The sequence below is a fragment of the Anomaloglossus baeobatrachus genome, chromosome 2 (assembly GCF_048569485.1).
Source record: "Anomaloglossus baeobatrachus isolate aAnoBae1 chromosome 2, aAnoBae1.hap1, whole genome shotgun sequence".
NCBI lineage: Eukaryota > Metazoa > Chordata > Amphibia > Anura > Aromobatidae > Anomaloglossus > Anomaloglossus baeobatrachus.
Window position 1 is genome coordinate 86,635,470 of NC_134354.1, and position 11,672 is coordinate 86,647,141.

The 11,672-nt window shown below is 42.6% G+C and overlaps 1 protein-coding gene across 1 annotated transcript in view; it reads left to right on the forward strand.

Moving 5' to 3' along the window:
- The window catches only part of ST3GAL6 (ST3 beta-galactoside alpha-2,3-sialyltransferase 6), a 75,029-nt gene that overhangs the window by 50,510 nt on the left and 12,847 nt on the right, over positions 1-11,672 (forward strand). Inside the window, exons 2-3 of the mRNA XM_075335139.1 lie at positions 4,206-4,269; positions 10,937-11,032. Coding sequence (XP_075191254.1) covers positions 4,226-4,269; positions 10,937-11,032 — 140 coding nt within the window. The 5' untranslated portion in view covers positions 4,206-4,225. The remainder of the gene's footprint in view (positions 1-4,205; positions 4,270-10,936; positions 11,033-11,672) is intronic.

Genomic DNA, 11,672 nt, shown 5'->3' on the forward strand with positions numbered 1-11,672 from the left:
GCACCGTCGCAGCTACAGCCACAAAATTTTGCACACTCACACGTCTGGACCTCAAGAGCGTCATAGACTATGTTGTGAGGCGAAATTTTAACCCCACGCGTTCCAATTTTACCAATAAATTTTGCCCCTATCTACATAATGGAGGAAAAGTGTATCCACACCGTCGCATTTACAATCACGAAATTTTGCACAGACACCTCATGTGACCCAGGGAACGTCGTAGACTATGTTTTGACAGGAAATTTTAACCCCGCGCTTTACAGTTACTCTCCAAAAAACATGCCTCCATTCAAGTAAATTGAGCCTGGAACTACAGGTTATTAGTAGGAGCTGTGATTGGTTGCTATAGGAACAAAAGACTTTCATAGTATAAGAAGTTTATATGTGAGGTAAGATGTCGGTGGGGAGACGGATAGAGAGAGACAGACGGAAATAGAGACAGACGGAAATAGGGACAGGCAGGGAAATGGGGACAGGCAGGGAAATGGGGACAGGCAGGGACATACGGTGAAAGAGACAGACCTGGAAAGAGACAGGCGGAGCACATTACTTGTCCAATTTAGTTTAGCCTGTGTGGAATATCTGTGGTGTTGAAATATATGTTGTGAAATGCTTCTATTAGCTCAGTTTTTGCCTTTTAATAATTACATTTCTATTCATTTGATTTGTGGGTTTTGTGTGCAGAATACATTTTTGTTAATACATTCTATTTTGTTAACAATTTAATCCAAATGGCCATATAATGCTCCAGAAATAGGATACTTTCACTTCTGTGGATCGTACTCCGCTGCATCCAACTGAGTTTCTTGGTCGTAATTCACAAATTCGTCAACTTTCTTTGTGGATATGTCTTTTTATACCATGGAGCTTTGGCACAAGGGCTTACAAGGAACATAACATTTTTTTATAGTTCCAGAGAAAGAAAATGATCAGTTCACCTTCTCCGTGTGTCCAGCGCGTGAGTCCTGCTGTGTAGCAAAGTCCAGAGGAATATGAATATGAATGTATAGAAACAAATGCAGCACTGAGGCTCCAAAAATTTCCAAAATTGTTAAGTGCTTCCAAGCATGATAAAAAATGTTAGTCACATTAGGGTGAAGTGAATTAAAATCATACTCGTTTCATCGTTAATGCATTATTGATACAAGTGAATGAAAAACAAAACTATTTACCCTGGTTAGGGTATGTGCCCACGATCCGGACTCACTGCGTCCTGGACGCAGCGGATCCTGATCTGAGGGGCCGTGAGTCTCCTCTGCAGGAGACCGCATCTGCTCGTACCCACAATCAGGGTTCAGTGCACTGCGGTCTCCTGCTTGTGTTCTCCCTACAGAGGACACATGCTAATTCACAGCAAACAATTGACATGCTGCCGTCTGGAAAGCTGCACTGCAGGTCAGTGTTTGCTGCGGAGAAAACAAGCACAGTGGGCACGGGATTCCTAGAAATCTCATCCTCTGAGCTTGTACTGTACAACTCAGCCTTTTGAGTGCAGTTGAAGTATGCTGTATGCAAAACGCTGCAAACACTGATCGTGGGCACGCACCCTTACACCCCCTGTGGGAAATAGTCATATATCTGATTAGATGTGCCCCTTGCAACTTGCAATATGTTGGCTGCACGGGAGGTCCCCTAAAGGTTAAACTACCTCGCCATCTATCAGATGCTAATAATAAAATACTGCATAAAAGTTCTGCCATCTCAAACACTTTATTCAGCAACATGTTGGTAATACATCAGCTCTGGAAGTAATGAGTATTGAAAAAGTGAAAATCCCTATTTGGGGTGGAGATATCAAATGTAAATTACTAAGCAGAGATAGCTGGTGGATCTATCAACTAAATACCCGTGCACCCGAAGGCAATAATACCCACCAAGACTTAATTTATTATTATGAATGAAATGTATACGTGCATTGGTGCATCAGGGGTAATTTGCAGGACCCAGCACAGATTTTAATGTTACTCCTGATATTGCTGTACAACTAGATTTCCCATAGGGGGTGTCACTGGAACATGGTTAAATAGTTTTACTTTTCACTCACTTGTATTAATATATAAGACTGCATGCGCACGATCAGGGTTCACAGCGGGTTTTTTTTTTAATACAGCTGCTTCCAAAACTCTGCATTGTACAAGGTGCTGCTGATAAGTCTATGTCTTTACCCAGAAAGAAACGAGGTAGGATGATCAAACTTTACATTTATTCCACAACTCTCCACTGATGTCAACACACTTCTTACATCGTTATTCCAAGTTCTGTAAGCCTAGCAAAAAGAAGGATTTCGGTTGTGCCTCAAACCAGGCATCCGTAGCAGCCATGGCATCAGAAATGTTGTGAAATTTGGTACCCTTGAGGTGTTTCTTTAGGAAACAGATGATAGTCGGAGGGAGCTAGATTTGGTGAATAGGTGGGTGGTCAACCAGCTGGATGCTCAGCTCTGCCAGTTTTGCCGTGGTCGCTTGTGCAGTGTGAGTGGAGGCATTGTCTTGCAGGAACAAGATTCCTTTGAACAGCTTGCTGCACCTTGTGGCCATCAGAGCTGCCTTCAATTTGTCCAAATGTTCAATCTAATACCTTGCATTGATGGTGGAACCCTTTTGAAGGTAGTCCACTAACAGCACGCCCTCCTTATACCAGAGCACAGACACCATCACCTTAGTGGCTGATTTTTGCACCCTGAACTTCTTTGGATGAGGAGAACCACTGTGCCTCCACTCTTTTGACTGCTTCTTGTTTTCAGGGTCATACAAATAAATCCAGGTCTCATCCATAGTGACCAGTCAATCCAGGAAGTTCTTATCTGTCCGGAAACGCTGACAAATGGACTGGGAAGTTTTCACTTGCATGCTTCTTTGATCTGTTATCAAACATTTGGGGACCCACTTTACAGATTTACAGTGGAGTTTTTCATGTAGGCTTTAAAAGACCCACTTTGCAGACAGCTTCCTCATGTCCAAATGTTCATGGATAATGACACAAACACGTTCACGGGAAATCCCCATGATGTCTGCTATTGCTTTAGTTGAAATTCGTCTATTCTCCAGTATGAGGCTGTGTACAGCATCGACGATCTCCGGAACAACAACCACTCTGTCGTCCAGGACGTTCCTCATCATTGGTGCTGAATTGGCCCGATTTAAATTTGTCCACCCAGTTCTTAACTGTGGAATATGAAGGGCATTGATCCCCCAATGTCTGCGACATATCACCATGACTATCCTTCATGGAGTTTCCTTGCAGAAATAAGAATTTTATCACTCCTCTGCTCTCACTTGCTGTGAATATTGCATTAGACTCCGCCATTTTTTTCCCCTCGTGCGTAGAACACTGTTGCCATAAGCAACAAACACAATATTTTGAAAACCTATATTAGACACATAAGGCTTTCATGTAAAGTAACATTCGTTTCCATAGAAACAAAAAAAATCACAAAGCCAAACACTTATCAGCAGCCCCTTGTACAGTACTAGCACAGTGGATGGGATTTATAGAAATCTCCTGCCCACTGTGCGTGTACGGCCCGCAGCGATAACTGACAGGCGGTGCAGCTTTCAGAACCACAGCATGTCAATTCTTTGTTGCGGAGACGCAAGTGTTCTACACAGGTAGAATGCAGCAGGTCCTGATTGTGAACACATACCCTAAGGCAGTAACGCTGAAACGCGTATGATTTTAATTCACTTCACCCTAATGTAACTAACATTTTTTTTATTTTGCTTGGAAGCACTTAATAAAAATTTGGTAATTTTTTTGGATTTGATTCTATACATTCACATTTTCTCCTGTAAAGCAATACTCCTGCACTCGTAGAGCTGTGTCTCCTATCAGTGGGTGTGCCAACATGGTGTCATTAGGTGGAGTGTGAGGGCTTGGACAGCAAAGGAAGAAAATATTCTGGTAATGATCACTAGAGATTGTAAGCGGTGTAATAAAAGACGCCTGAGGAGCAGGAAATTGTAAATGACAAGAACATATGTTTTAAAGAAAATAAATCTGTGATGATCCACCCCTTTAACTTGAGAAGTCTGCGCTCTCAGACCATTGCGGTCATAGCTGATTCGTTGTGTTTATTATAAGTGGAAGATTGCGGTGTTTAGATCACGGCTATTTGTTATAACAATCTGATCACAGGTCTGATCTTACACTTTTGGGGGTTACTTTGGGCAGCGGAAATTTTCATCCTTTTTTTTATGTTTCAACAGAAAGATACTTCGATGTGGCAATGAAGAAGCTTCCAAAATGTGACCTCCCGGATGACATCAAGAAGTAAGTATTGTGACATGGAGACGGGCTCCGCGTTTAGTTTATTGAAATCCCTTTCTATTTTCTCGTACGTAAAAGCACAGATCAATATTTCATTAGTGTTTGGTCACTATGTCCATTTTTCCCATCAGTGATTTTCTCATATTCCCCAACAATTGCAAAGCTTTTCCTATCCAGTATAATGTTTAAAACTGGCAGCACATTGATTTCTCGCATACGACAATGAGCGCTGTCAGTGATCTTGATTTAAAAAGGACAGGTCTCCATGATTTTGTTGCGAGAGTTGTCCAATAAGGCTGCTTTCATACATCCGTTTTTTGCTGAGCGGCACAATACGGCGCTTTGCAGAAAAAACGCAACCGTTTTTCTGCCGCCGGTTGCGTTTTTTTCCGCATAGACTTGCATTAGCGCCGTATTGGACCTTGCGTTGCGTCCGTTTTTTGCCGGATGCGACATATTTAGCCCATGCGGCGGCCGGATGGAGCATTGCCTGGCACATTTTTTTTTTACTCTGAATATAGAGATATATAATCATGTATTTTTGCTATACATACATCTTGGAATTATGGTATATTGAGGCCTTATTACAACTAATCTTAGTTTTGGAATTATAACCAGACGTATGTGACCACAGATGATCTATCTATCTTTCCTTTTTTGACTGTTATATTTAACTATAGTTAGGCTTTTTTAGTATAATCTCAGCTGTAATCCATTACATGTTTTAACCAATATGTTGATAATGAGGATATCCATATGTGGTTTTTAGATGTGCATAATTGCCCATATATTTCTGCAGAATTCTCCTATATAATTTTATACTAAATTCACTCATTCAGCAATTATCTCCATACGGATCACCGGTACGCATGCGTGCCTCTTTGCATGCGGCGTCCTCCGGATAGCTGCGTCTCTATGGGTGGGTGTTGCCGGATCATGTGCTGTGATCTGACGTCACCCGCCCTTGACGCGGCGTCCGGCGGGCGTCGTGTGTTGCTGTGGCGACGCATGCGTCACGTGCGGTGATGCCGGATTGTGATTGGCACGCACCTCCTTTATCAGAGCCTGTCACATGGCATAACTCCACCCCCCCTGACGAAGGCGGTTGCCGAAACGGCCGTCGGGTAGGCGGAAATTCCGGCTGGTTGTAATCCTTGATACACACGTGGTAAGTGTAAGCGCTGTCTGTGCTAGATAGTATTGGCTTATATCTGAGAAATATTCACGTTCTGTGACGAATTCGACTATGAGGTTATGTAATTGACCGTGCTTACCTTCCCACGTGGCCCTATATGTGACTGCACTGGCACCAATATAATGTTCACTCAGACAATTGGATACCATCCTTGTAAAGGTTGCTTGCCACTTTTGTATGTTTAACTATTATGTAGTAAAATACATGCTTAATAATGAGCAGTCAGCAGCATTTTTTGATCCATGGGAATAATTCCTTAAACAACTTAACCATGTGTCTTTGATCGTATTTTCTCTATCCCATTTAACCTAATATATGTCCAATTTTTGCTGATTGCCATTATATATATGGTGCCTGTATGAGTCTGGGGATTTATATGGGCAATTGCCACATTGCTGGTTTTTTCTGGTTGTTGTGCTTCTTTTAACTAACTTTTATCTGTATGTCCACCCCTGCACTGATCATAATAAATATTAAATATATGTTTCACATCAATTGGACGTTTGGTCGTTTCTTTTTCTTTGTTTCTCACGCTATTTCTCTGCGACTTGTCCAGTAATAATATGTAGTCAGAGTTGCTGTCAATTATAAACTTAGAGGTTTGATATAATTGATCATTTGGTCGACATGCAACTCTTGGTCCTGTGTATTTTCTCTGTTTGTAACATTTTTTTTTTGTGCGGTGAAAAAACCGCATTGCGCCGGATCCTGTGCGATGCAGCGCTATTTACACTGCAAGCCTATGGACGCCGGATGCGGATCCTTAGTATCAAGCCGCATCCATCAAAAAACGGACGGGCCGCATGGAAAAACTTGTGCAACTAATCCGTTTTTTTCGCCGCATCCGTTGCATAGGTTTTTGATCCGGATTGTGCCTGATGCAAAAAAAACTGATGTGTGAAAGCAGCCTTAGTTATCTACCCCAGCATTTTCTGTCATTGTACGAGAGCAAAGCTTTTCTGTACGTGTTGAGACATATCTGGAAATGCAACAGACACTGTGGAAGTTGAGTCTGATGAGAGCCCTGGAAGTGACTGGACGGCAAATGCAGCGTTATGAAGAAAGTGAGGGATTTGGACCTACGTTCCATGGTTACGTTTCTTACCAATTTAGGTCCCTTTCACACATCCGTTTTTTGCCATAAGTCACAATCCGTCGCATTTTGAAAAAAAAACCAGATCCAGCGTTGGATCCGTTTTTTTCTCATTGACTTGTATTAGCAAAGGATGGCCTCACATTTCATCCGTTGATCGACGGAGCCGTCGAAAAATGTGTGTCCGTCAGATGGAGACAACGTCCACATTACCGTTTTTCGTTTACGTCCGTCGTTTATTAAAATGGAAGCCAATGGGCGCATGATCTGTCGTAAACAGTCACATGACGGATTATGGCGACGGATCATTTTTTTTTTTTTTTTTTTTTTTTTTTTTTTTTTTAACAGAGCATGCTCAGATGGGTAAATTCTCTCCCGATCTCTCGTTCTGTGAAAGGGGGCTTAGAAAAGAAGCCTAAATAAATTAATGAAGGGATGGTTGATGTATATGTACCTTCTTACTAGTATTTCCCTGAAAATATGTCCGTGCAGGATTTTTCAGCGTTTTTGGAGTATGCTTAAAATATAAACCCTACTCCAAAAATAAGCCTTGGTTATAGATTATTATACTAATAGTATCCTTAAGTAGGGTTGTGGTTGCCCTTTCAGGATATGTAACTTCTATAGGTGTATGTTGCCCCATTGCGTGGCTATAAGCCATGTTGTTTATAGTCACATGCCGGCTATTTAATGTAATGACACCTCTTCCCGCCAATAATCACACCCACCCCTCTGCCTACATCAATAATTGGAACTTCTGTTAGTGAAAAAAAGAATAATATTCACATCCTTCTCTGCCCACCCCTTTGTGCCGGGTCTCAGACAGTCGTATTACTGCCCGAGGATTGTATTGCAATGTTCTCCCTGGCCGGTGGCTCTCCTCACCTGAGCGTGACAGCAGCATAGAAATACATACTGACTTGCTTGGATCAAAAGGGCTGCAGCCAGTGCGAGCATTGTGCTGCGATCCTCGGGTAGTAATATGACAGTCTGCATGAATCACTGATGCCACGTAGGAGGGTGGGCAGGGAAGTGGGTGAATATTCATTTTTTCATTAACAAAAGTTCCAATCACAGGTGGGTGAGTATTCATTTACGGGTGACCCAATCTGTGCCACCAGTACAAAATATAAGACATCCCCAAAAATAAGCCCTAGCTCATCTTTTGGAGACAAAAGTAATATGACACTATCTTATTTCAGGGAAACACAGGTAGCAAGTAAAGTTTTGGGCCAAGCAGTTTAAATGGGATAGGGAATCGATTCAAGATGACCCTAGCTCAGGATGACCTGTCAAATTTTCTTAAGCTGGAAAGATCATGTCAACACCCTCTATGGTCCAGACTTTGCTCCCAGTGATTATTTTCTATTTCGGAACCTGAAGAAATGTCTGCATCAGCAACTATTTCCTGATGATAATACAGCAAACGAGGCAGTACCAGGCTTCCTGCAGTGCCAAGAAGTCTCCTTCCATTCTGAGGGCATCCAACCACTGGAGGGGAAGTGGGCTAAATTATTGACATGTGAACAACTCCATAGACTACTATGGTGGGTACCTATTCTCTCCATGAAAAATATGGATTGGACAGACATTGTATGTGGGAAAAAAACAAAATGTCTGAAGGTCTAAGGCAGTTTTCCCAGATTTGATAGGTTTATAAATGGAAGCCATGACACAGTGCACAACAGTCACCATATGTGCAAGACTAACCCCACAGTGATGACCCATGTTTGTGTACAATGCGGCCCAGAAGACAGAACCCAGATGTAGGCCGCTGTGTACCACATAATATTGGTAAGGCTGAGGGTACTACCTATCCAGAGAGAGTCAGAGGGAACACTGTGGTATCTGAAAAATTATCAAAATGTAGAAGAGATCTCCAAGAAGAAGAAACGGTCTGTGTTTCTCTGTTGGCTTTCTTTCCTGTTTTTAGCCACAAATATAGGTAGGAAAAAAATCCTTCATATTTAGGCTTGTAATATTGGTATGTATTAAAGGAGTGGTCTCATATTTATTACTGCAAAGTTCTTGTAAGGATAAGCAACTTTTCAATTTACTTTCTATTCTCAAGAATGGAGGGATTTCGAATTGTATAGCTTGTAATTGGTTTGCTGCGCAGCTCGCTAGCAACACTCTCTAAAGCTGGCCGATGTCTCAGTTTTAGTCCCATGTTGCAGAAGCAAAGCTGGCTTTACTAGCCGCATTGGACAGTTCAGACCAATGGAGCGACCATGCTGCTGATCCAAGCTGTCAGTCATTAGGAGTTCCCTTTCCCGGGCAAGCACTGAGGCAGGGAAATGGTGCGCTCCTAAAGTTTGAATATAAGAAGAAACCTTTAATCTCTTACAGACATTTGACACGTTGGTACGTCCAATGTCAGCTCCTTGTCTTTATGGAGGCTCAGTAGCTAAGCCAACATCTTTCTTGGTAGATGATGGCTGCATTATTCAGCCATCATCATCTAGCAGCCGCGAGTGGAGCGGAGTTCTGGGTTTGGCTTTTAACCTATTAAATGTTCGTATCGATCTATGAGAGCAGAATTTACAGCGTGCAGCCTTGAGGCATACTGCTCTAACCGCCTATTGTGTGGCACCAATAGCTTACTATGACAGACTGGGATCTACTGAAGACCCCCCAGACCTGTTTGATGTTGCTGTGCTGAAGTCGAGCCTGTGGCTGCTAACCTATTAAATGTTGCTGTCAATGTGGGAGAGCGGCATTTACAGCACGTGGCCCGGATGCACGCTTGTCTAGAAACCCATCAGCAATTGCAGGGCACCGGTAGCTTGCCATCTTGCTATAACAGATTGGGGTTTACTGAAGACCCCGACACCTGTGATGACTGTGCTCTGCTTGTGGCTGGACTTTATAAGAGACCATGATTTTTGCTATACACAGCAAAACTTTGTATTGTTATGTATAATCCAAGCAACTGGATGATAAAGTCCCCTAAAGGGACAAATAAATAGTGAAAATATAAGGGAAAAAAAATCTGAAATGAAAGTAGAAGTTCGAATCATCTCCCTTTCCAACCATTAAAAATAAACAAAAATAAATTTTAAAACAATACACTTCTGTTGTATCTCCTCCTCCGTATTGTCTGGTCTATGAAAATATACAGCTAACCCAATCAGTAAATGGCGAAAACAGCAAAAAAAATGGAAGAAGCGATGAAAACATCTTACCTACTCCAAAATGATATGAATAAAAGCGGTTACTTTCCCTCCAAAAAACCAGCCCGTGCTCAGTCCATCTACCCAAATGTGAAAACATTACCGGTCTCAGAAAATGGCTGCTCAAGAGAAATTTTTGCAAATGTTTTTTCTTTCTTTCTTTCACAACTTACTTTTTTTTTTAACTCAACCTGCAAAAAACAAGCCATCATATATATGACTTTATTAACAGAAAAATATAACAAAGGTATGGCTCTTGGAAAAAGGAGAGAAAAAAATGTGTGCAAAAATGGAAAATCGCCCAGTTATGAAGGTGTTAATATGAGCGATGCATATGCTCTTCATAGGCCGAGTTTTTTGTTTCTTTCTTTCTTGTACATAGAAGTCATGGGTTTTCTCTTCTGGCCATCCGCCTTAAGGCCCCGTTACACGCAATGACGTATCTAACGATATATCGCCGGGGTCAGGAATTCCGTGACGCACATCCGGCATCGTTAGCGACGTCATTGCATGTGACAGCACGGAACGACCGTTAACAATGGAAAATACTAACCTTATCGTCCATCGTTGACACGTCCGTCCTTCTCAAAAAATCGTTGATTGTTGATCTGGCAGGTTGTTCGTCGTTCCCGAGGCAGCACACATCGCTACGTGCGACACCAAGGGGAACGACAAACTGCAGCTTACCTGCGGCCGCCGGCAATACGGAAGGAAGGAGGTGGGCGGTATGTTACATTCAGCTCATCTCCGCCTCTCCGCTTCTATTGAGCAGTCGCTTAGTGACGCCGCACGAACCGCCCCCCCTTAGAAAGGAGGCGGTTCGCCGGCCACAGTGACGTCGCTAGGCAGGTAAGTCCGTGTGATGGCTCCTAACTATATTGTGCGCCGCGGGCAGCGATTTGCCTGTGACGCACAAACGACGGGGGCGGGTGCTTCCACCAGTGATATCGCTGCGTGTAACACCTCCTTTAGACTTTTGTTATTTCTCTGAACTCGGCCATATACAGACCGCACGGCTCCTGACACGTACATTACTTCTATTTTTCTGTTCTCGCTGTTCTCAGAATTACCATTTTACGGTAATTCGCAGGCAACTAAAGGTTGACGTGCAGCCTTGCCCTTCCTTCCTGAGATGTATAGATAGCACGGTCAGCTTCTGAATTTATGTCATTAATGTGTCAACAATTCTGTATCTCTTCTCTCTTCCAGTATTTCCTGTAAGAAGTGTGTTGTTGTCGGGAACGGTGGCGTGCTGCGAAACAGCACTTTAGGAAAGAAAATTGATAGCTACGATGTGATAATAAGGTAGTGACTCTCCTGTCCTATTTTAACACTTGTTATTCTAATGTGGGGGTACATCGTATCTTAATGGACTTATCTGGAACTAAATTAATGGATGTGAGAACGGGAATTTGCTTTTCTTTATATCATACTCATTACTTTCATGCTATTGACAGAACACCTAAAGCACCACTCCAGTGTTTTTTTTTAATTCACCGCTGGAATGGTGTTTTACATTTAAGGCCCCTGCCCCGCAGTCTTATACTCGCCCTGCAGCGTCTTCACCGCTTTTCTGCATCTTTCCAGTCCTTTGGCTCCATCTTAACTTCTGACTGGCCTGAAGTCAGAAGTTGCATTGCAAGCGCTCAGTGCAAGTCTAAGAGAGCCAGAACGAGGCTCCCATAGACTTTTATTGAGTTGTAACCTCTGGCCATTCCATGAAGCAGAAGACCATCGGGAACAATACTGATAACAAATGAAGACGCCTGAGGGCGACTATAAGGCAGGAGGCAGGGCACTTGGATTAGAAGCACCACTCCAGCAGTGAAATAAGAAAAAAAAGCTCTGAAGTGGTTCAATTTTTCAGTTACTACGTTAAAAGGACCCTTGCAGCTTATACATGCTGCCCAAACCTGTATGATTTCGACCAGTTAGTTTGCAATGC